At 63.3% G+C, this 23,624-nt stretch overlaps 1 protein-coding gene across 1 annotated transcript in view; it reads left to right on the forward strand.

Annotated features, from left to right (window-relative positions):
* Nucleotides 1–6: 6 nt before the first annotated feature.
* Nucleotides 7–23,624, forward strand: part of ZFPM1 (zinc finger protein, FOG family member 1) — a 71,475-nt gene continuing 47,857 nt past the window's right edge. The window contains exon 1 of the mRNA XM_046682059.1: nt 7–146. Coding sequence (XP_046538015.1) covers nt 107–146 — 40 coding nt within the window. The 5' untranslated portion in view covers nt 7–106. The remainder of the gene's footprint in view (nt 147–23,624) is intronic.

The following is a 23,624-nucleotide window of genomic DNA, read 5'->3' on the forward strand; positions in this document are numbered from 1 at the left end:
GGGCCGGGGGCATGAACCGCCCCGCGGCCCCGCCGCGCCCCCGCCGCCCGCCGCCGCCCGCCAGGGGCTAGAGGCGGCCGCCGGGAGGGCGCGCGGCGCCGGAGACATGTCCAGGAGGAAACAGAGCAACCCCCGGCAGATCAAGCGTGAGTCAAACTTTGCCCGCCCGCCCCGCGGCCCCGACCCCCGCGCCCGCCGCCTCTGCCCGCCACGCCGACGACCTTCACCCCGCGCCGCGCCCCCCGCGCTCTGTGCCAAGCGCGCCGTAATCTAATCTCCGCCGGCGGGCCGGGCCCCCGCGTCTCGGCTCCGGCACCAGGGGTCCGGCCCGGAGGGGGTGTCCACCCAGAGGGCCAGGAGCGGGGTGGCGGGGGGCGCGGCCACCTCGCGGCCTGCCCCTCCTCCGCATCCCCGAGATGGTGCGGCGATAAGGCGGCCCTGATCTGGGCTCAGATAAAGTTTAAAATATTCCATTCTGCAAGTCCCATCCTGATAAGATCGCTCTGTCGGGACGGGCTGAAATTGTGATCTTATCTCACGCAGTTGACTCTCCCAGGCTTCGTATCTAGAGGGAGACAGAGAGAGACCTGGGAGGGAGAGGGGGCACCCGGGGCCGCGTGGAAATGAACGGCCAAGTGGCGGGGACTGGCCGCGCCACCACCACTGGTACTGCCAGCAGAGCCGCGTGGATGGCAGCTGGGTGCAGCTACTGCAGCCCATGCTCTCCGCTCCAGCCACTCAGACTCCCCGGGCCCTGTCGCCGGGGTCTGGAACTGGAGCTTTCCCTGCCTGGAGACAGCGTCCTGGAGGTCCGACCCTCCTAGTGTCCCGGCTTAGACCACACGGCCAGCAGACAGTGCGCTCGAATGCCAAAGGAGCCGCTCCAAGTCAGGGAAGGGGCTCCTGGGGACTCAGCCCCGGGCCAGGGTCGCCTCTGCGCGTGTCCAAGTTTCTCGCCCATCCGGCCCTCGGGCCACTCCTGGGGGACCGGGCGGCTGCTGCGTCCTCACTGCTGATGCCCTGGCGATAAGAGGGCCCGGCACTCTCGGGGCCACTCAGCTTCGAGAGGAGGGAGAGAGAGAGCGCACAGGAAGCGCCACTCCCCACTCCTCGCCATTAAAAACTTTGCGCCTCCTCGGCCAGAGCGGGGGGAGGGGCTTCCTCCAGGGGTCGCGTCTCCCAGGCCAGACAGGCAGGTTGTTGGGGCCTCCCGGGAGGCGACAAGGAAGGCCGGCGCGCTGCCCAGCTCCAGGCACCCGGACACTGCCACTTCTGTCCACATGACCACTGCCACCAGGACCCTATGTGCATGTGCCTGGGGGAGCGTCTACTCCGAGTCCCCCAGAGTGGGAAGGCAAGCACGAATCCGGGTTCCCGTAACCCGACTCCCTCAGTGTGCAAGTGGGACCTGTTTTCCGAAAGTCACCTTCTATCAAGTCAACTCAAGTATTAAAACCACCCACAGGTCCCGATCTGCGCTGCTCTCCAGTTTCTTTTCCCCTCCTCCCCTGTGCGCCTCTGTTGGGTCTGTTCTCGTGTGTGCGTGTGTGTTGGTGTTTCAGCATGATGAGAAATGCAGATAGCACGGGCAGGGAGATCGCAGGTTGGGAACCGATCGCCAGTACCGATAAGGTCTCGAAGGGCCCAAGCGTCGGGGCACAGCTGGGTCGGCCGAGCCCTGTGCATTGGGGACAGGGACCACACCAGGGGCGCAGGGAGCCCAGGCTGCCCACTGTCAAGCACCCCAGGACCAGGCCAGGAGAGGAGGCCGGGACAGAGAGGCGGGGCCGGCCACCCTCTTGTAGCCCCAGGCCTGGGGCGCCTCCTCCCCCTGGCAGATCTTGGCGCGTTAAGATGCCAGCGCTGATTGTCACCAAGCGGCGGCGCCCGCCCTCCCGCCCTGTGCCCGCGGCTGTGCGTACGGCCCTCGCAGTTGTGCGCCGGTCGTGCTGGCCTCACCTGCGACCAGGCCGCGGGTGTGGAGGGGAGGGGGCCCAGCGCTTCGGGCCGCCGCCCCCCGCGTCCCTGCCGAAGCCGAAGCCGAAGCCCGGGCGCAGCTGCCCGCGCCTCTGTGCGCCTTTTGTTCCGCGCGAAGATAGATGTGCCGCGCTGATAAGGCGCGCAACCGATGGCGGCGGCGATAGGCGCTTCCATTTATTAACTTCAAACGTGGGAGCGGGGAAGGGCGGGGCGGGAGCGCGGCCTTGGCCGGCCAGATGGCTGACACGATAGGCCGGGCCACACTGGCGGGGCGCGCGGGGCAGAACGCAGCTCGGGACCCCCGGCACCCCCGGCCCGGCGAGCTTTCCTCCTGCGCGGGTCGATGTGAGCTCTGATAAGCGTCGGGGCTGGTAGGCCGGATGGCGATCGCCAAGAGCGATAAGAGGCCTTATCTGCGGCCACCAGGCCTGGCCGGGTTCGAGGCAACGACAGCGCGGGGGCGTCGCGGCCTGGGACCCCGCTGGGGCGGGGCGGGGGGTCGGCGTCCCTGCCCGGGTCCGTCTGGGCGAGTTTTCATCCCAAACACACTTAATTGCCAAGAAGTTGGTCCTCCCCCTGCGGGTGGTACAGTCCGTCAAAATGAAAGAAAACTGACTTTGCGCTGGCCAGGAGGGGGAGGGCTGGGGAGGCGGACTCCCCGCCCTGATTCCTACTTGATAGTGTGAGATAGCCAGAGGCAGTGGGGGTCACCTCCCGCAGGAGAGAGGGTGTTTTCCCCTGAATCATGGGTTGGTGTGCGTTCCTGGCAGATCTTAGGTGTAACCTGCTTGGAGTTTTCTTGAAAAAACAAATCAAGGTGGTTTCCATTGCCCAGGCTGAGTTTTGTGGGGAACCCGGTGTGCTGAGGTCTTTTTGAGCGGGTTCCCCAGATCAGGAGGGGAGGTCTGAGCAGACCTGCCTTGACTCACCCAGCAAGCCTTTATTGAGCACTTGCTGTATGCAAGCACTGGGTCATGGCGCTGCCTTGGGGAATCGGGGGAGGGGCGAGCACAGGAGGGGCGGGGCCAGAGCGGTGTGGGAAATAAGCACAGGGAGGGGGTGGTGAGCAGCTGGGGGGACCTCCAGCCAGGTCAGGAAGAGGCTGCCAATGGGTGGAGGCGCCTCCAGGGACAATGGGCTGGCCTCAGTTTCCAGCTTTGAAAGATGGGGACAGGAAGAAGCTCCCAGGTCAAGTGGGCAATGTGGAGGGGCCCCGAAGCCCCTTTGCAGTGGGAGGCACTCAGGGACCATGGATCCCCGATGCCAAATGGAAACCAAGGCCAACGAGGTGAGGGGCTTCCAGAAGAAGCGGGGGACTTGTCTGGGCCCCACCTGTCCGGGCCCCAACAGCTACTCCATCTCAGAGGAAGGTGTTTTTCACACGTTCTCAGAGTTTGATTAAACAAATTATTGGTGGCCACAGGATGACTAATTCACTCCAAGCTTCAAAGCCACCCACCTGCTCTCCCAGCAGCCCCACGCCCACCGGTGGGGGTGGCAGTGCCTCCTGGCGAGGGCCAGCTCTGGGAGAGCCTGGGGTAGGCCCGGCGCGGAGTGAGGTGGTCCCTGCGAGGTTTTGTGAAGGAAAGAGGGATTCTCTGCAGAGGGCCCTGCACCCAGTATAGGAGGCCCCTGGGAGTCCACCTGGCTCCCAGGAGCCACCTGCAGTGCCCACCACCTGCTGTGATAGCAGAGAAGCCAGGAAGGAGGGGCTTTGGCCACCCAGCTGCCCCTGACCCGATCCACTGTGGGCGGTTACTTTGCCTTCCACAGCCTCAGTTTCCTCTCTCTGGAAAACAGGTGTGATCAATGCCCACCATCCAGGAGTCAGCAGGGATATAAGTCCTGTCCTTGGCCAACCTTGGCCCCCTTGTCAGTCCCAGGCACTGGTCACCATCCCTGAGGGAGCAGAGCTACGGTGTGCCAGGCGTGCTCCTCCTCAGAGCCCTGAGGGCCTGGGGCCAAACTACGGTGACCAAAGGGATGAAGAGCTCTGAGACTTGGAGGGACTTGCTCTCAGCCCCCAGCCCCTGAACCTGGCCTTGAGCGGACTCTGATGGACGCTGGGCCCCAAGCTCTCACCCCGACATGGGGCTTCCCCCCGGCTCTGGGTTGCTCTCGGTTGTCACCCGTTCCTGGGCCTCAGGAAGACAGTCAGCTGTTCATTCATTCAACAGGGATGATAATTATCCACCGTTGCTAATATAGGCTTCCTCTGTGCCAGGCCGCACAGTAGCATAAAGCAGGTCCTGTTCTTGTGGCCATTTACATCTGGGGTAGCAAGCACAGAGCGGTGACATTCTCACCCAAGGAAGTGGCAGAGCCAGAGCTGGAGGGCAGGTGGCCCTCGCTCTGAGCTGGTGTGTCCATGAGCACTGTGCTGCTTTCCTGCATCCTCCTGTCTCTGTCTGCCTCTGGGCTTCTCCGAGCCTCAGTCTCCATGCCTGTGAAATGGGTTCCTGGGAGCAGAGGTGCTCGGGTCTTCCCCCAGCCCTGCCCTCGCCCACTCTCCCATGGCCTCCTTCCTAAGACCTTCCTGCACAGAGATGATCCCTGGGGAGGCTCACCCAGCCCACCCCGGGGCCTGAGCCCCAACCTGGTCCCACTGCCCAGCCAGCCCCTCCTCAGAGGTCACCAGGAGCCCAGCATGGCACCAGTACTGCCAGCGATTTAAATGGGTCAGTTGGGGAAGAAAGGAGGAGGGAATGTGATGCCATTAATTGTACCCCTTATCTCCTGTTTCTATGCCAACCAGACGTTCCTGGGGCTTGACGGGCTCGTGAATAATACTCCAGGCGGCCTATCTGCCATCGACAGGCCTCCTCCTGGAGGCAGCTGTGGCCTCACCGATTGGTATCGCCAACCCCAGAGACCCAGGCCAGGGCCACGTTGTACACCTGACTGCGCTCCTGCCCACCCAGCCACCATCCCTGGGCCTTCCTGGAGCTGCCCTATGGTCCCTGTTCCCATTTCACAGAGGGGGAAACTGAGGCCACAGCCACATGTCTGCTCTCTGGACTACGTCCACTGCTCCCTCTCAGGCAGGAGTGGCCTGGGGCAGAGGGGTGCCGGATGTGGGGCAGCAACACCTGCCGAGGGCTGGCTCCACGCCTCCTGGCCTCCCTGGGCCTCAGCGCCCTCCACTGTGGCAGGAGGCAGGCAACCCCATGGGTGAGGGCTCAGCCCCCTTCAAGCTGCCCTGCATGTTCCTGTGAGAAAGGAGAGCCTCGCTCATGGGGGCAGCTCCCTGGCTTGTTTCAGCCCCCCGAGTGCCCAGTCCCTCAGCTCGGTCTCCCCCCGAGCCTCCGCTGGCAGGCTCCCACCTCCCCACCCGCCCTCCTGCAGGGACCTCTCGGTCTGCCGTCACTCACTCCCCGGGGCCAGGATCTGCATCTGTCCTGTCTGCACACAGTGGGCCTTCCGGAAGTGTCTGTCAGATAGATGACCTATGTGCACAGCGTGAAGTGAACGTGGGCTCAGATCCCGGCTCTGCCGTTTCCTGGCCGCGGGACTATGGGCCAGGCCCATCCACATGAGCCTCAGTTTCCCCATCTGCAAAATGGGGATAATGACATTGCCAGCCCCTGAGCACAACGGTGAGGATCAAAGGGAAATACAGGTCACCTAAGACAGCTGCCACCAACCCCGTCTTCCTCCTTCTCCGGGTCTTCGTGGTCGGTCAGTCAGGTCAGATCTGTGGTGTCTAGCTTATCAGAGATGGAGTAATCCCTTTCCCAAACTCTCTCAGAGCGTGACATGCAGGGCCTGCCTGGGAAGGGCCCCCATACCCTGCGGCTGCAGAGCTCACTGTGCCAGCCCCTGGTCGTGGGGCCCCTGCTTCCTGGCCAGCCATTCCCTCCTGCTCATTCCCACTGTGATTTGCCAAGCAGGTACCCCAGGCTGTGCAACCTTGACACAAAGCTTGCCCTCTCTGGACTGGGGGTCCTCTTTGTCAGGGGAGAGGAAAAGAAGGGACTGCGCTAGGGCATTGTCAGTGATATTCCTCTGACCTCGCCCCCTCATCACCTCCCCACCTGAGCTCTGGGTGGGTCTGGACCAAGCCACCCTAGAGCTGAGGGGCTGTGGCGTCAGGCAGCCAAGTGAGAGGACCCAGGGTTTCCTGCATCCCTGTACCCATTTCACAGAGGAGGAGCTGGAGGCCTGGAAAGGAAGGGGGCTTGCCACGGGTCCCCAGCCAGCAGTTGGCAGGGCCGGGAGGGCAGTGGGCCTGTCTCAGCCTGGGAGACCAGGTCCAGGAGGAGTGGGGGTCTCCACGGGGAGGCACACTTGGTGGCTCCTGGCAGGGCCAGGGCAGTGTGGCGTTCCCTCTCTGCCTCAGTTTGCCATCAGTTCAGTGGGCGTATCCCAGTGCCACGCCCTGGTTTTCAAATGACGACGTGAAGTCACAGGAGTCCTGCCCAGGGCGAGGAGGAAAAGAGGGGGCCGGTCTGGCTCTGAGGAGGCTGGGCTCTCACCCTCTCCGCCCTCACCCCACCTTCTCATCTCAGCGCATGGGCCTGACTTAGAAAGCCCAGGGCGAGGCCTGTGGGTCCGGCTCCAGCCCACGGCTCCCGGCCGAGTGGCCTCGAGAGAGTCTCCTCCACGCCGGCCCTGCTGTTGTCATCGCAGAGCGGGCGCTCGGCGCTCAGCAGGCTGGGGGACAGAATGAACAGCAGCGTCTAGGGCACACCTGGGTCCCAGGTTGGGATGGGGGCCTGGGCTGTTTGTTGCTGGGTGACAATTTGCTCCCGCCACCCTAGCTGTTCCTGGGGCCACTGGGCAGACTGAGGACAGAGACCTTTCCTTCTGAGACCCGGGATTCCGCCCTCCCCCTGTCCCATACCGCGAGGAGCGTCGGCTTTGCGCTCAGGCCTGGGCCACCCCCGCGGGCCAGCCCTCACTTCCAGGCCAGGAGGCTGCTGCAGTGGGGGCCACCACTTGGCCTCGAGTCCTGGCCTGGCTGTGACCCTGTGGGCAAGCGGCTTCTCCTGTGCCTCTGTTTCCACTTTTGAAGCAGGAGTTTAATAAGAGCTCCTCCCTCCGGGGGCCTTTATGTGGGTCCCTGGGATCCCAGATGTGCACTCCCTGGGAGCTCTGGTTGCATCACTGATATTTTGCCAGAAGCCCCGAGGTCCAGACCCTTCACACGGAGTCCCGTCTCCAGCCTTGCTCTCCTTCCGGGGTTAGTTTTTGAAGCAGGAGGGCCTGGTGGGCAGGTGCCCTGGCTACACCACGCCCTGGGCCGGGCCGCCCCGCACTGGAGCCCCGTCAGCCCTCATCCGAGGGTCTTGGCAGCTCCCTGATCATCAGCATGATGATGGACCCACGTTACAGGTGGAGAAACTGAGGCCCTGGGAGATGGTGTGGTGCTTGAGGCCTTGAGACACAGGAGCGGGTCTGTGGGCCCCAGGGGTGGGTAGAGGTTTCTCTGGGCACTGCCCACTCAGCCCCCAGGCCACCTGCCCTGCTGTCCTGCCCCCCCCTCCTGCTTCTCCCTCCTCCGCAGCCCCTTGTCTGGGAGAAGGCAGTGGCCCCACTGGGGCAGGAATGTGGCAGCTGACCTTGGGCTGGAGCCAGAGCTGGGTTAGGCAGATAAGCAGGCCCCTCCCTTCGGCCTCCCCTGGGCCTGCCAACAGGCTGGGGACTCTCAGAGCCTTGGTTTCCCTGCCTGTGACAGGTGATGGGTGCTGGTGCCGCAGGCTGGCATCCCCTCCTGCAATTCTCTAGATGCCCGCTGAAGTTGGGTTCTCAACCCATTTTGCCTCCAAAGAAATGGAGGGTCAGAGAGGATGGGTGGCTGCATCAGGGTCACACACCACATGAGTGTTGTGGAAACGGGGTCTATGGAGTGGTCTGCGTAAGTCCTGCCCCAGCTCCTAGGCTGCATCCCTGTGTCCCAGGTGCCCCCAGAACTGACAGACATGCTGCTTCCTGGGAAGGAGGGGATGGCCACAGTGGGGACTCTGAATGCGGGTGCCTCCGGGAGCTTCCCTGTGGGCAGCCACTGCGGAGGACAGGCTAGAGTCCCAGGTCAAGTCTCTGAGTCTGTGGGTGTACAGAAGTTACCTTGCCTTCCTGAGCCTCTGACTCCACCTCTGCAGGATGGGGAGTCATGGGGACACTGGGCTGGGCTCTGAGGGTGCCTGGGCCTCAGTTTCCCCTACAAAGAGGAACAGTGATGCCGACCTCGCAGGGCGGTGAGCCTGATATGAGGTGGGTACAGCCTGGACCAGAGCTGTGTTGTTTGACAAAATTAAAAGAAAGAGGCCAGGGGCCCCTCTCCCCTCCCAGTCTCCCTGGGGCTGCTTCCTGCCGGCTCCTGTTGGTGTCTGCCCTGAAGCCCTCCAGCTCTCCAGTCTGCCCTGGGCGCTTGTCACAGCCTCCTGCCTCAGTTTCCCTTCCTCCATCCAGCCTCCATCCCACAGGTGAGACTCAGGGAGTAGGAGTGGAAGGGGCCCCAGGGTCAGGGGGTCTCGGCTCCTTCCTGGATGGTGAGGGCGGAAGAGAGCCTCCACTAAGGCCTCGTGGGCGATGGCGGGTCCATGCTGTCGCTGCTGGGTTCTCAGCCCCCAGCGAGGGCTCAGGGGGCCTGGAGCTGCCCCTCAGCTGCTCTTGGGGCTGCTCTGGCATCAGCGCTCGGCCCTCGCGACAGGAGAGAAAGCCGCGCTCAGAGCCTGGGCAACCACAGGGCGTCGCGTGGCCTCCCCCATCCGACCCCAGCTCATCCCACAGTCAACCCCGGGCTCGCCGGGCACTGGTCCCCATGGCCAGCACAAGCAGCAGTGCTGAGTCCAGCTGGGCCCAGGACTTACAGATGTGAGCTCTCATCCTCCCCCGGTGAGGAGCCCAGTGCACAGAGGGGAAACTGAGGCTCAGGGGCACACCAGGACTGCACTGGAGCTACCCCCCTGGGAGGGAGAAAGAGGGAGGCCACAGTGGTGATGTCCATGGGTGGCACTCCCTCAGCCCCCTGCCAGGCCCAGCGACGCCCATGTTCAAGTTCTGGAAACTGAGGCCTTCCTGTGGTCCCGGGCAGCATCCAGCTCTTCTCTCTGGCCGTTCCTCACTGGCCGCGTGACCTTGGGCGAGTCCTTTCCCTGCTCTGGGCTGAGGTCGCTGCTGCCCAGCCTTCCAGCTGCAGGAGAGAGACCAGCGCCGCCCCTGAACCGGCACATGGCAGCCAGGCCTGCCCGCAGAGCTTCCTGGTCAAATGGGGCTTCTGGCAGCAAGCAGCCCTCGGGGGAGACCCTTGTCCACACCTCAGCAGCCCCTCTTCCAGTGGGAATGAGTGGCTTTGGGGGCCCCTTCCTCTGAAAGGACAGAGGTGTTCCATTCAGGGGCCCAGGGGCAGGTGGGAGGCCCTCGACCTTTGAGGGGCGTACTGAGCATACCCCGGGCTCTCAGGCTGTCTAGGGTTTACCAGGATGTCCCACCCTGTCGTTTTTGTTACTGATACTTCCTGCTCTGGCGCTGGGGGCCTAGACAAGCCTTCCAGCCGGGGGACGGGGGCCCAGCCGGGGGACGGGGGCCCAGCAGGTCGAAAGGCAGGAGGGCAGGGAGCTTGCACCCAGCCCCACCTGCCATGCCCCCACACAAGTGACCCTTTTCACTTCTTTGGCCTGGCACAGCTTAGGAGGGCCTAGGACCACGCAGCCCCACTGGGACCCTGAGGTGGCCTCCTGCCTCAGTTTCCCCTCCTGTGCAGTATGCCCACACCCAGCTGCACCGAGACCAAACAAACATTTTCCCAGAGAACAGAGGGACCCCCTATGCTCACGGCAGTGGCCTTGATGGTCAGTGGGCGCCCTGGCCCTGCAGCCATCCCCTCTCCCACCCAGCTTTGCCGGCCGAAGCCCTGTCCAGCCCGAACTGTCTCCCGGTCCAGCCTCTGGCGGGCACAGGTTTCAGCTCCGGTGATAACTCGGAAAGTTGAACTGGCCCCATTACCGCGCCGAGATGGTTGGCGAGATAGGGCCTTGATAATGGGAGAGATAGGGCGGCTCCATGGCCAATAGCCCGGGCTCCCCGCCCATTAACATTCCCCACCAGCGATCGCTCTCGCTATCTCCTCTCTTTCCACTCCTCCCGCAGATAAGAATGGAAATTCTGACTTCATAGCTCACTGATTAAAGTGTCTGGATTTCTTGATAATACACAGATAAATTATGTTTTTGAAAAAGAAGGTAGGGCGGAGGGTGGGGGCCCTGGAGGGGAGCCCTTGGCCAGCTCTGGGCCTCTCCCGCCCCTAGGCCGGCCGTGACCCTCCTGGCCCTCTGGACACAGGAGCGTCAGGCTAGGGAGGGGCCACTGCAGCAGGAGGATCCTGCGGGAGGGCCGGGCAGCCTGGAGGGGCACCCTCCCTGGGGACGGGAGCCTCAGCAGCCCCTGCCGGAGCTGGGGGTCTGTGCCTGGCTGCCTGGGCTGACTCTGGGGACGCATCTCCGTACCTCAGTTTCCTCACCTGTCAGAGGGACCCAGGCTTGTGGAGTGTGGGTCTCTGCCATCCCCCCAGCACTAGAACAAGGCCTCACTATGCAGTCAGGGCCCACGAATGTCGGGGCACCAGGCAGAACCCCGTTGGCCACAGGGAAGGGGGCTCCCACTGGCTCCCGCCCCGGCCGAGCCACCCAGCCGCCGGTGGCCCGGCTGCCGTGGGTGACAGCCGGCACCCAGATGGGACTACGGTACGTCTCCACGCCTGTCTGGATAAAGCAGCTCCTTCAGCTGATCCGAGATGCGTGCTGATGGCGCGATTAGGGCCGCGCTAATCCTCCCACAGAGGGACAGGTGCGACAGCCATGGCCGGCGCTGCAGGAGGGGCACCCAAAGCCACGGCACCCACGACGTCCCCACCAGGGCAGTGGCTGGACCGAGCTCTATGGTGCCTGCAGAAAGTCCTCCAGGGGGCTGCCCGGGGCTCCCGGCAGGCGCAGGACAGCTGGCCATTTCCCCCCTTTCTGCATTTACTTTTTAAGCAACTCTCGAGAAATGAGACTGTGCTCCCAGAGGCAGGAGGTCTGAGGGGGCGGTCAGCAGCGTTTCTGGGTGGCTCTGGGACTCCTCAGCTACAATCTAATGGTGGCCATTGTTAGGTTACAGCTCCCTTTATTGCGTGCTTGCTGTATGCCAGGCCTGAACTTGACCTGTAGTATCTGTGGAGTCCTCCCAGCAGCTCTGGGAGGGGCACCACTGACCTCATTTCTCCTCAGAGGAGGACTCAGGGCTCAGAGAGGTTGAGTAACTCACCCAAGGTCACACAGCAGGAGAGGGAGCAGTAGAGACGGGTTCAGAGCCCTGGTCACGGTCTGGGTCTCCATCCTGGCTGGAGGTTCTGGGGCTATTAGCAGCCATGGGTCTCCACCTGCCCTAAGGGGACTGTCCCCTCTGTTTCAGGGAGAAAAGCCCAGGCACAGAGAGGGTGGGCAACTGCTCAGGGCCACACAGCCCTGTCCAAGAACACTGGACGAGGGTGACTCTCCTGCTTATCTCTGGGGGTCGTTTCATCTGCCCTCAGAAAACAGGCTTCTGTGGTGATGAAGCTGGCTTCTTTCCGTCTTTGGGTCCTTCTTTGTTTCAGTATTCTGAAGAAAGTCAGCTACTGCCAGTAAAAGGGGTGCGTGTTTCGGGGAGAGGGACAAGTGGAGGGGTGATCAGGGTTCGAATCCTGCCCCCGGGTGGGTGGCCTGGGTAAGTGACTTAGCGTCCCGGGGCTTCATTTCCTCCCCGTACAGTGGGCGTAGCAGCAGTTCCGGCCGCCTCGACTTTGAGGAACGAGATGGCAGAGCAATGGGGAGAGCGTCCAGGGCTGCATGCGGCTGCGTCCATGTTCTCGAGGGGGCTGCAAGGGCGAGGGTCCCGGGGCCACCTCCGACGCCCTCCCTGCTGCACACCCTCCGTGAAACCCACCAGCATTCTTCCTGGACAGTTTTGGGCAAACGGCTCCAGTTTGCAGAGGCCCAGGGCCCCGTCCTGTCACACCGTGACCAGGCTGCTTCTGGAGCATTTGTCCTGTGGCCCTGGGAGTCCACTCTTGGAGGACCCTTTGTTTTCACCAGGACCAGAGTGAACACAGGATTGTGGGGTCCAGCCACCCCCATCGCTGTGGCTCACAGGCACGTCCCTGTTCTGAGCCTCAGTTTCCACATCTGCTAAATGGGGCTAAAGACACTAAGACCCGCCCTGCAGGCCCTGGGCTGGGACTCAGTGGCCCCCAGACCATCTCCGCTGAGGTCTCCCTGCCTGGTCAGCACCTGTGCCTCCCTGCCATGCCCTCGGGGCTCACAGGGCTGTTGAGGGAGGAGCTCAGCCTCCAGAGCACCAACCAGAGAGGCCCGGGTTCAGATGTCAGCCCCACCGCTGCCCTGTCCAAGAAGCAGGTGTCGGCCCCCTCAGGGTGCTTTCCTGGAGCTGATGAGATGGAGCCAGGTGCCCTGCTGCTGCTGCCGTCCCCGTGGTGACAACAGCCCTTGGGACCCCCACCCCTCCAGCTGGCGGCCAGGGCGCTGACTGTGTTGGACAGGGCTGCCCCAGAGAGGGAGGCCCCAGCCCTCAGTTCTTGGCGGGGGTGGGCTGCACCTCCCTCCTACGAGAAAGAGAGAGAAAAGGGACTGATGGAGAGGGCGATAGGCTGTGTGGTGCGGGAGTCCTATCGCCTCATCCATCTGCCGTGGCTCTGAGCGCTCTGTTGTTTCCCCTTATCTCACCCACCAAAATGCCAGGAACAAAAGCGCGCACACCCACACACTCACACATCACCCGCGAGCCCACCGCCCAGCAACTGGGAGCCGCCAGAAAACGGTGCCACTGGATCTAAGACGAAAGCCAGGGGGTTCGAGTTCTCGTAAAATCATCGTCATCATTATTTTGCACAGGAAACCGAAAAATGGCCCTCCGTGAGACGAGGCAGCTAAAATTAAGAAGTTGCCCCTGATGCCCCTCCCTGGGGGGCAGGACCCAGCCTTGGGGCGAGGTCCCAGCTGTGCTTCTGCTGCTACCTGGTTGTGTGGCCTTGGGCCAGTCTCTTTCCCTCTCTGAGTCATTTGTAACTGGTGTGGGGTCCGGGATGAGGGTTTAGTAGAGACTTCGAGCAAAAGGGAGAGCCCACACGATCACCAAAGTCCTTCCCTGTGGCACGCCGCCCTTTGTGTCTTGGGGGTAAGGCAGGTCCCCCAGAGCGCAGCACCCCAGAACCTACCCCCTCAGAGCCTGGTCTTCGCCCAGAGCCCAGGCCACCCAGCCTGGCACTCCAGAGTTTGACACCCCCACAGCTCAGATGCCCCAGCCTGGGCCCCCAGAGTCAGGCACCCCCAGAGCTCACACACCCCAGCCTGTCCCACACAGCCCAGGCCCCCCAGCCTGGCCCCCAGAGTCTGGCACCCCTACAGCCCGGGCCCCCCAGCCTGGCCCCCAGAGTCTGGCACCCCTACAGCCCGGGCCCCCCAGCCTAGCCCCCAGAGTCGGGCACCCCTACAGCCCGGCCCCGAGAGACTGGCACCCCCAGAGCCCAGGTCCCCCAGCCTGGTCCCCAGAGTCTGGCACCCCCACAGCCCAGGCCCCCTAGTCGTCCCCTCAGGCCCCGCCCCCAAAGTCAGGGAACCAGGGGCCTAACCTGTGTGCCAACAGCCAATAGGAACAGGCTATGCAAATGAACAGGAGCGAGGCCCGGGGATTGGTTGAGTTCCGCGTACGGGGCGGGCCTCCTCGGGGCGGGGCCTCTTCCAGAGAAAGCCCTTAATTTGGGGGGACAGTGTCCCGTCCCGGACTTTGCCCCGCTGGTGGAAATCCCCCTGGCCTTGGAAGGGCCAGCCTTTCTGGGGCCTTGCTACTTGGGCCACCCATTTGCCTGGGCACAGGAGGCTGGGCAGGCTGGCCTTTGGATGACCTCCTGCTGAGCCTCCCAGACCCCCACGGCCTGAACTGGGGGCCCAGGACTTGGGCGTTCCTGAGATTAGCAACGCCAACCCTCGCTCCCAGATGGGAACGCTGAGTTCAAAAGTGGAGCAGGGACGGCTCAAGGCCAGCCAGCTCCCCCACCACTCCCCGTGTCTGGGGCACCTCCAGCCTGGTGCATGCTGTCCCCCACTTTTGCCGCCTCCCCCCCCCGCGCTGTGATTTTTACCCAGAATCTCGCTCTGCCAGGCTCGCTGTGGCCCCATCTTAATGAATGACAGTGCCAACCCATTCGCCAAACCTGCTTCCCCATCTGTAGAATGGGAGGGTCTGGTCTGTCTGCCTCCCAGGGCGGTTTCCGTGCCCTCTGCAAGCCACATCCTCTCCCTGGGCCTCAGTTTCCCCATCCACACAATGACGGCTGAGACAGGAGTTTCTCTGGGGGCTCCCTGCTCTGTCTGTGACTGTGATGTATTCTAAATCTTGGAGTCTTCCAGATTTCCTGTTATCAGAAATTCACATGATGAGAGACCATGTCTCTGGGAAGCGTTCAGGCAACTTGGGGGAATTCTCATTGTCTTCGAATTCACTTTGCACCCCACGAGATGTCTTGTCAGCAAGATGGGGCCCAGGTAGGTCCAGCCAGCCAAGAGCCCGGCCAGAGGCCCCCAGGGTCCCACAGCACCTGCAGGGCTTTGTGACCTGAAAACCAGCCACAGGTGTGGGCATTTTTCAGAAAAGCATCAGTGGAGATTAGCAGAGGGGCTCGGAGGAAAGGAGCTCAGGCTGAGGTCCCAGGGACCAGAGCCAGACTGCCCCACCTCTCTGGGCCTCAGTCCCCAGCCCCCATCAGATGGGGCGGTGCCTCCCTGGGGTGGGAGTTGGTCCAGGAGGGTGGAAGGACAGCCCCCAGCAGCCTCACCTGGGAGGAACCCCTAACACCTGCCGGGAAATCCCTCCACGAGAGGCCCCCCGTCAACTGGGGCAGCTCTATCTCCCGCAGGACAGGGCGGTTATCCAGTAGGTGCTCTGTAAATGCTCCCTGGCCTGATTTCTAGCCCCCACCTCCCACCCTGGGCCCTGTCCCAGGAGAGCAGAGCAAAGCAGAAGAAAAAGCCAGCACCTCCGAGCGAGCACTCTGGTGGACGGTGCCCGGGAATGGACAGACTGGCTGACCCCTGGACGTCCTTTCGTGTTCACATCTCCATTCTCCAAACTTGTACTGAGTCCCTGCTGTGTGTGGGGCCGAGTCCCTGTCCTCGTGGGGCCCAGGCTGGTGGGGAGATGGGGAAGGAACACTAGGAATGAGTCCCTGATGATGGAGGGTCTTAAGTGCTGTGGTGGGGACCACGGAGGGACCCCCTGTAGCTGGGGACTGGGGGTCGTGGAAGGCGAGGTGGCCATGCTGAAGCAGAGACAGATGGTGGTGTGTGTGAGGAAGAGCATTCTGGGAAGAGGGAACAGCAGAGGCAAAAGTTCTGAACAGGGAATGAGATAGGCGGGAGGAGGAATGTGAGCCCCCGCCATGCGAGCATCGACCAGCACAGTCAGGGCCCAGGTCAGACGCCAGCACCGCCTCAGCTTGCCGCCTGTCCCCGCTCCAGGACAGACACTGCCTTCCTGTGTGCCCTCACCAGCCACGTGGCGGCTGTGCCCGGGGGTCCCCTTCTAAAGCAACAGAGGGTGGGTGGGCCCAGGTGTGGAGTAGGGACACAGGAGTTGTGTGGCTCCCCGCTCCTCCTGACCAGACTTTTCCTCTGCGCCGCCTCTGCCCTAGCCGGATGGGCTCCGGGAATTCAGGCTCATCCTTCGTTCTCAGGCCACGTGTCGCCCCGCCCCCTTCCCCACTCAAGCCAGCAGCCAGAGGGCTTGGCTCAAAGCTGTCCAGACCCAGAGTTGACTGTCATTGCCATGGCTTTTTTTTACCCTAGAGGGGTCAAGGCCACAGGTCCCGGAGTCACATGGCCTGGGTGCAAATCCCAGTGCCCCCACTCGCTGGGTCCCCTCGAGCCTCCGTTTCCTCCTCTGTAAGATGGGGACAGGCCCTGCAAGGGGGTGAGGCTGCATGGGGCTGTGTGGAACGTGCTTTGCACAGACCCAGCAGTCACCCCGAGCTCACTGGATGTTCCTGAGGCAGGGGAGGGCCTCCAGACGCAGGGGAGCCCTGGGTTCTCCATGCAGATGGGGAGGGCCGAGGTGTGGCCAGCCGCGGGGTTTGCCCAGGACTGTTTGCAGGACAGGTCAGCTCCTCTGGCCTTCCTCCTGGACTTGCCACGGCCTGCCAGCATCCCCTGCCCCTGTCCACGGACACAGGACCGGACCCCGTAAGCCCAGCCTCAGTCTCCATCCCCGGCAAACGCCCGAGGCAGCAGGGCGGGGAAGGCCATGTCACTAGGGAGGGCTGTGCACTGGCTAGGGAGGCATGTCTCTGAGTCCCCAAGGAAAAGAATGGTAAAACATACATCGCATAAGATTAACCATTTCTGGTGGATAGCTCAGTGGCGTTAAGTACATTCATGAGGTTGTGCAGCCATCACCACCATCCCTCTCCAGACATTTTCCAACAGAGATACCATCCCATTGAGCACTAGCCCCCCACCCCCAGCCCCTGGCAGCCTCCGTTCTACTCTCTGTGAATTCCAGGCTGATGCTTTACCTCCCAGTTTTCAGTTCAGGATGGCAAGGGGCCTGCCCAGCAGGATTTGAGCCTGGTGTCCCCCTCCGGCTTCCTGGACGTTGTGCCTCTGGGCCCCCTGGGGATGAAGAGCCCACTCGGCCAGGAGGCCTTGCAGAGCCGCCGACTCCCCGTGGGTCCAGGAAGCCCCTCCACCCTCTGGGTGCCTCAGTTTCTCCATCTGTGCAGTGGGAGCAGAGTAATTTGCTGCTTGGGACCCGACCACACCCAACAGGCAAACAGGCCAGCCCTTCCTCCCTGCACGGCATCCCGGGCGCCCGAGTAGCAGCCCGGGTAGTGGCCACAGTCTGGACACTAGAGTCTCCAACTGGGGATGCATCCCACTCCTGACCCGCAGGGTGTCGGGCCCGCCTGGTGGAGGAGGTGATAACCGGCCCCTCCAGACCACGGCAACATGGTGTGAGCAAAATCCTGGACCAGAGCGGCCTGCAGTTCCCGCCTCCTGGGGCCACGGCTCCTCGGGAAAGGGGGGCAATGGGAGCACCCCTCTCGCGGGCCGTAGCGCAGGAGCCGGTGCAGCAGTGCCCGCCAGCCGGGTCCTCCGACGGGCCTGGGCAGGCCTGTCCTTCGAGCACCCGGTGTGGGGGCCCTGAGGGCAGCAGCCCGGGAGCTGAGAGAGGAGGAGCCTGGAGCCAAGGAGGGCTCGGCGCTGGGCCGGCCCCCTGGGGATCTCCCACCCCACCCATCCGGTGGCAGGTCCCTGTCACCCTGGAGTCCCGTCCCCTTCCAGGAAGCAGTCTGCCTGCCTCCGGCTGACGTCCAGCCGTGGCAACGGCTCCATTAGCCGCGTCCCCGCTGCCATCTATCAGCCCTTATCACCCATCTGGAGAGAGAATCGCTTGGAGCCTGCGGCGCCCCGTTTTCTCGGACACGATTCCCCGTCTCCTCCCCTGCTTGTGCTCACCGCTCTGTGCCCTGGCCTTGACCACCACCCTCACCCCATGCCGTGGCCACACGCCCTCCACCTCCCCACCAGCCACACTCGTGGTCTTTGCCATTCAGCCCCAAGTGTGTTCTTGCCAACCCCCTGCGGCCCGCAAGTGGCCTCGGCCCTCCCCTCCCGCCCAGGCCACGTGGTCTGCAGTACCCCCCCGCCCCCGCCCCCGCCCCCCCGGAGTCTTGGTAATCGGTTCTCCGGAGGGAAACAATCTCTTGTAATCTATCAGTGGCTATCGGGCCCATCGGAGGGCCGGGAGTGGCCAGGCCCAGAGATGGCGCCAACCCTGAGCGTTGATAAAGTTCGCGAGTTCGGCGGTGATGAATGTTGAGTAAGTGCAGGCAGCCCCGATAGGATGTGGACTTGGCAGGCCCGCAGCTCCGGCTGAAACCAATCTCTCCCCTATCAGCCGGGCCGGGCTTTCTCAGGCCTCGCTCTTTCTTCCCGCCTCCTCCGCCTCTGCTTTCTCTGGCCTCGCCCCGCCCAGCCCCTGCCCCTGGGGACAGGAGGGGGACCAGCCTACTGGCCCGAGAGAGGGGGCAGGCTTGGGGCAGGGGAAGATCCTGAATGAGGCCAAGGAGGTGGACCGCGCTGGGGGCTGCCTGGAGGCGGTGGCCGGCTGCAGGAGCCACACGCCGGGTTCCTGGCTGCGTCCAGCGTCTGCGTTCTGCTTAGCTTCCCACGGTGCCGAGGGTACAACCCTGGCTCGGCCGCCTCTGTGCTGTGGCCCCGCTGCCTCTCCACCCAGCCCGTCCTCAGCCAAGGCACCAGAACCCACCAGACTCTTTCCGGGTTTCCGGCCTTTGCACTGGCACTTCCCTCTGCCTGAGCATTCTTCCCTGTTCGCATTGCAGTTTAAACACTGCCTCCTCCGAGAAGCCCTCGCTGACCACCCCCACGCCCGCCTGCCCTCTCCATCCTGCATCTGTCCTAGCCCTCACAGTATCTGAGGTGTGTGTCCACCCCCAACCCAGAATGTTTGCCCCATCTGGACCACAGCTCTTTTCTGTCCACCCCTCAGCAGCTCTACAGGTCAGTGGGTCGACACCCCTTTGCCAGATGTGTAAACCAAGGCCTGGGCGGTTCCCTAGGCCCAGAGCCACGGAGCCCAGCACAGCCGTTTGAGCAGATGGCCCGAGGCTTTGAGAGGGCCAGGCGGGGCTGGTGTGGCTGCTCTCTGCCTCAGTTTCCTCCTCTGCACAGTGGAGCTGGTTTCCCCACAGGCTGGTGCTGATGAGCTGGCAGAGCTTCAGAAACTGTTGAGGGCTGTGCACACGGATCCTGGTGATCTGAGACAGAAGGAGCCACAGCTCCTGAGGGGAGGGGCTCCAGGTGCCAGCCACTTCATACCCCTCTGACCCCCCACTGCAGCCAAGGAGGCAGGTGGACACCCCCACATGGCAGGGAGAGGCGCCCTGGCCTGGGCCCTGGCCTCTGGGGGACAGAGGTCACACGACGGCCAGGGAAGGAACAAGGAAGGCACTAGAAGGGCGGGGAGGGCTTCTCCAAGCCGCAGTCTGTCCGTGACACAGAGCCAGGAGCCAGGAAGGGAAACTGCAGTCCGGTGAGGGGAGGGCCGAGGCCTCGGGGCAGGGAGCCATGCAGACCCGGGACTGAGTACCCTACTCTACTCGAGCAGGCTTCCCCCATAAACAGGGACAGCGAGTGGGTGAGGACTCCGGGGAACTCGGGGCAGGGCTCAGGTGGAGCAGGAAGACGCCTCTGCTCTCCCAGCTGTGAGGCCTTGGGCAAGTTTTTTTACTGCTCTGTGCTTCAGTTTCCCCATCTGTAAAAGGGGGTGACACGAATTCGGGGAGTCGTTAGGAGGATCAAAAGTCCTGTGTGGTTAAGTCTGTAGATCTGGGCCTGATGCGGAGGCCACTCCAAGTGCTCGCTGCTGCTACCGTGTTATTATTACTGTTGTTGTTTACGCCTGCCCAGGCAGGGGCGGGCTAGGAGAGGCCCCGTGAGGCCTCGGGGGGCAATGTGTGCAGGGAATGTCGGCTCACCGTGGGCGCGGCCGGGGGGCCAGGCTGTTAAGCCCCCCAAGTTCCACCCGTCGGTTACGGGGCTGGCCACAGGAGGAAGTGGTGGTGGCTGAGACTGGGATATGGGTGCAGGACCCCCGGTGCCAGCGCCCTATCTCCCTGCATCTTGCCCCTCCCAGCCTGGAGCCCCTGCACCCGCACAGGCCTCAGAGACCCCGGGCGGGGCCAGCCAGCTTATCTTCTGCCAGTGGGAGCAGGTGGCATGCCTCTGGTCCTGGGTGCGGTGCCTGGTCACCCACCCCGACATGTAGTCTCCAGACCCTCTTCCATGGGGGCCCTCTGTGAGCCTGTTTCCCTCCCCTCGCGTGGTCACCAGTATTGAGCGCCTACTGTGCGCCGGGGTTACAGGGGAGAGAGAGATGGGCTGGGCTGGGGTTTGGGGTTTGGCCCAGAGGAGGGTAGGCAAGGGTGGGGACACTGGGGGAATGTCCCGGGGAAGCTGCGTGCCGGGGGGACGGGTGTGGATGGTCCTCATGCAGTGAGCATGCCCTTAGAACCCACGCTGACGGCCCGAAGGCAGGCCTGGGGAAGCTGACCAAGGGGCGGGCGGCCACAGGGTGGGGTCTGTGGCATGAGGGTGCCTGAGGCCTGGGAGCTGGCCCTCCGTCTCCACAGCAACGCAGGTGGACAGCAGGGCGCTTGGTTACAGCGGCCCCTGGGCGTGATGGGGACACAGGGACAAGATACCGGCATGGGCCTGCCTGCTGGCCTCTCCCTGCCCCGCCCACCACCTCCCGCGGGCAGGGCTTATTGTGGGCCCGGCACCCAGGGCTCCCTCCACACCCTCGAGGGGAGGCCAGCCGCCCACCCGGCTTCTGTGAGGGCATCAGACCATGGCGTGGAAGAAGGGACCTGGAGGAGGGAGAGGGAGGCTGGGGAGCGGGAATGGGGCAAGGGCACGTGGACGCAGCGCATGGCTCTGGGGTCAGCAGGACACGCAAGAGCAGACAAGGAGGGTGACGGGTGCGGCGGAGGCTGAGGCTCTGACAGGTCCCAAGGGAGCTTTGGGAGAGGAGCCAACGAGGATTTGGTGCTGGGGTGAGTGTCTCCACGTGAGACTGGGCCACAGGGACCCTGGTTTTATTTGGGTTGCACGTGACCGTCCCACCCATCTTTCAATAAACTGGCCTTTAAAAGCTGAATGATGCTACAAGGATGAATCTTACTGTAGGTGAGTTATAGCTCAATGAAATATCTTTCATTTGCTGAAAGCTGAAGCGGCCACAGCAGCTCCTGCTCGCTGACATAGGCTGTGTTTCCAGAGGACACGGGGCCCCCACCCGCACGGCTCAGAGCGCTGCCAGGGCTCGCTTGATGCTCAGGCGTCTCCTCGCCTCAACAGCCTGGAGTGTGTTGTGATGGCGGCCGGCCACTCCAGCCTGGCTTCCTGGGGACAGTTGCATCCCTCTGCACTCCCCTGGCTTGGCCTGAGCGCGTGCGGGGCTGAGAGGCTGCACGCGTCAGGGTCCCGCTCACCGCAGCAGGGCAGATGAATTGACAGTCAAACGGCTGGAGGGGGTCTGACCACCCAAGGCAGGAAGACCAAGGCCTGGGAGGCAAAGGGTCTGGGACTCAGATGTCTGCTTCTCAGGAAGAGGAGTGGTGAGCTTCCTGTCGCAGGGTGTGTGCAAGCACCACCTGGCTGACCCCTGGTGGAGAAGTGGAGCATCAAGCCACTGCGCAGTCCTGCAGTTGGGGGAGGGAGGGAGCAGTGAGGGAGGCATCTGGGCCTAGGTCCTCCGCACATGCAGAGGCTCGATGCTAACTCTCCCCTCCCAGGGGCAGGCTGCCTGCTCGAATAAGCCAAGATTATCTAGCCAACATCCTCTTTGTGGTCACCCTAGCTGTCAGCCAGGACCGATCCTGGCTTAATGAGAGCCGCTGGTGGGTCACAGTGAGGGCCTGTGGGGCCCCTCCCAGCCCGTGCCCCTCAAAGTCCCCAAGACCCCCTGGGCTCCTGCACGTCTCTAACAACACCCTGGACCTCATGGCCATTGGTGCATCCTTGAACATGGGGTACAACCACTGGCCGTCACTATGGGGCACCTTCCTTGAAGCTGGCTGTGGTTTGGGGTCCTGTCCTCCCACTGGGCACTGGGGGGGCAGGTAGGCGACCAGCTTCCCCCGCCCATGGGTGAATTGCACAGACGACTCACAAATAAATGTGAGGCCCCAGAGGCGGCCTAGACTGAGGGGAAGGAGGCCTCGACCAGGCAGGGGGGCAGCGTGTGGCTAGGAGGGCAGCAGAAGGGTTTGGGTGTCATCCTGGGGGTGAGGGTGGAGGAGCCGGGAGCCCAGGAGGGCGTGTTCTGAGGGGCCTGGACCCACGCTGGCTGTGGCTTAGGGAGAAGAGGACGGCTCAGGCCACATTTAGGGGGATGGGTGAGACGTGAGGTGGACCCACCAAGAGAACTGGAATTCTTGTGGGGTCCATGCTGGGTTTCTGGTGGGAAGTGGGCACAAGAGGACCTGCCTGGAAGGGGTCAGCGCCAGGGACCAGCCTGGCCAGGCACCCAGGAGGCTCTCTTGGAGCTTTAGGCTCCTCCGTGGGTGCCTGCGCTCCTCCAAGGGAACCCCAAGCCCTCTGCTGCTACGCCAGGACCCGCCCCTGTTCTAGATGTTAGCAGAGCTTTCTAGGAAGCCCTGATGAAATGAACCCCCTCCCCAGGGCTCTGGAACTTTCACGCGGGGCTGGAACCTGCCCCTGTACCCGCCCCCCACCCCGGGCTCCTGTGCTGCCGGGAGCCCTGCTGTGCATGCCCCTGACCCCATTGGCCACACAAGCCCCGCCTCACCAGCCCTGGGACCATCTAGGGCCCTGGGCTCTGGGGTGTGGGACACCAAAGCCCCACATCTGGGCTCCCCCCACCCACCTCCCTCCTCAGCACCGCCCTCTTCTAACTCGCTTCTGTCCGGCCACCTCGCCTGGAGGTCAGCTCAGCCCCTTGTTACATTGTACACAAAGTGCGAGTCCCTGGGTGCCCGGGGCTGGGCGCTGTGCCTCAGTGTCCCTGTCCGTCAAACACTAGCCAGATCAGAGAACCTCCTGGCTGGGAGGGGGCGTAAGAGCATCCTGTCCAGGGCACAGGGCAAGGGACGCTTCACCAGAGGTCACACTGCCCGCTGCTGAGAGGTCAGGCTCTGCTGGGCCCCAGGATGGCTGGGTCCCAGCCACCCTGGGCTCCTGAAGCACGGCCCCTGGGAGAGTGGGGCTGTCCCCACTGCCTCTCTGTCCCCGCTGTGGCCCGAGCTGCCCCGCTGCCCAGCGGTGGGAAAGTCTGAATCTGTTGCTATTTTCTCTCTGTTATCGGGGCCTTATCTGGCTGCTGTGCTACCCAGAGGCCAGGGTCTCTCTCCTGGCAACACCGTGACCCCGCCCGCCCACCGACTGCCCAGGGCCAGTGGAACAGGAGGCCAGGCCTTCTGCCAGCCTGGGGGAGGTCTGTTCTTCTGCTTGCACTGCCCTCCCCTGGCCCCAGCCCCCCCGCCCCGTCCACCCCCCCCCCACCCCCATGCCCAGAGGGCAGGTGTGGCACCTCCCAGGAGAGTTGAACAATAGCAACGGTTGTAATAATAAGGCAAGTCTGTGTTCAGCATCCACTGGCACGACCTTGCTGAACCCTGACCCCAGCCTAGAAATGAGGCTGCTGTCATCCCATTTTCCGAGAGGAAACCAGGCTCGTGGGGTGTGGCCTGCACCAAGCCCCACCTCCGCGTCATGTGATGCCTTCTGCCTGGAGTGCTTTCCCTGGCCCCAGTTGCAGGCAACCTCCTTCTGTCCCCTTAATATCTCCACGCACTTGTTGCCTCCTCCAGGAAGCCTTCTCTGACTGGCATCTCCACCTCTCCTTCGTGGCAATAGCCGCCCTTGCCTTTTCCTTTCTTGGGGGTTATGTCTTGATTGCTGAAGGGTCTCCAGCACCTGGTGCAGGGTCCGGGGCTCGGTGGACCCAAAAAAGGTTTGATGAGAATGAAGAGCTGAGCTGGTGAACCCCTGAGTGAGTGAAGGAAGGAAGAGTGACTGAGATGAGGCCATCGGAGCCCCGGTCCACCCACTGCAGGGTGCACCTCCCAG

The sequence above is a fragment of the Equus quagga genome, chromosome 13, assembly GCF_021613505.1.
Source record: "Equus quagga isolate Etosha38 chromosome 13, UCLA_HA_Equagga_1.0, whole genome shotgun sequence".
Taxonomy (NCBI): domain Eukaryota; kingdom Metazoa; phylum Chordata; class Mammalia; order Perissodactyla; family Equidae; genus Equus; species Equus quagga.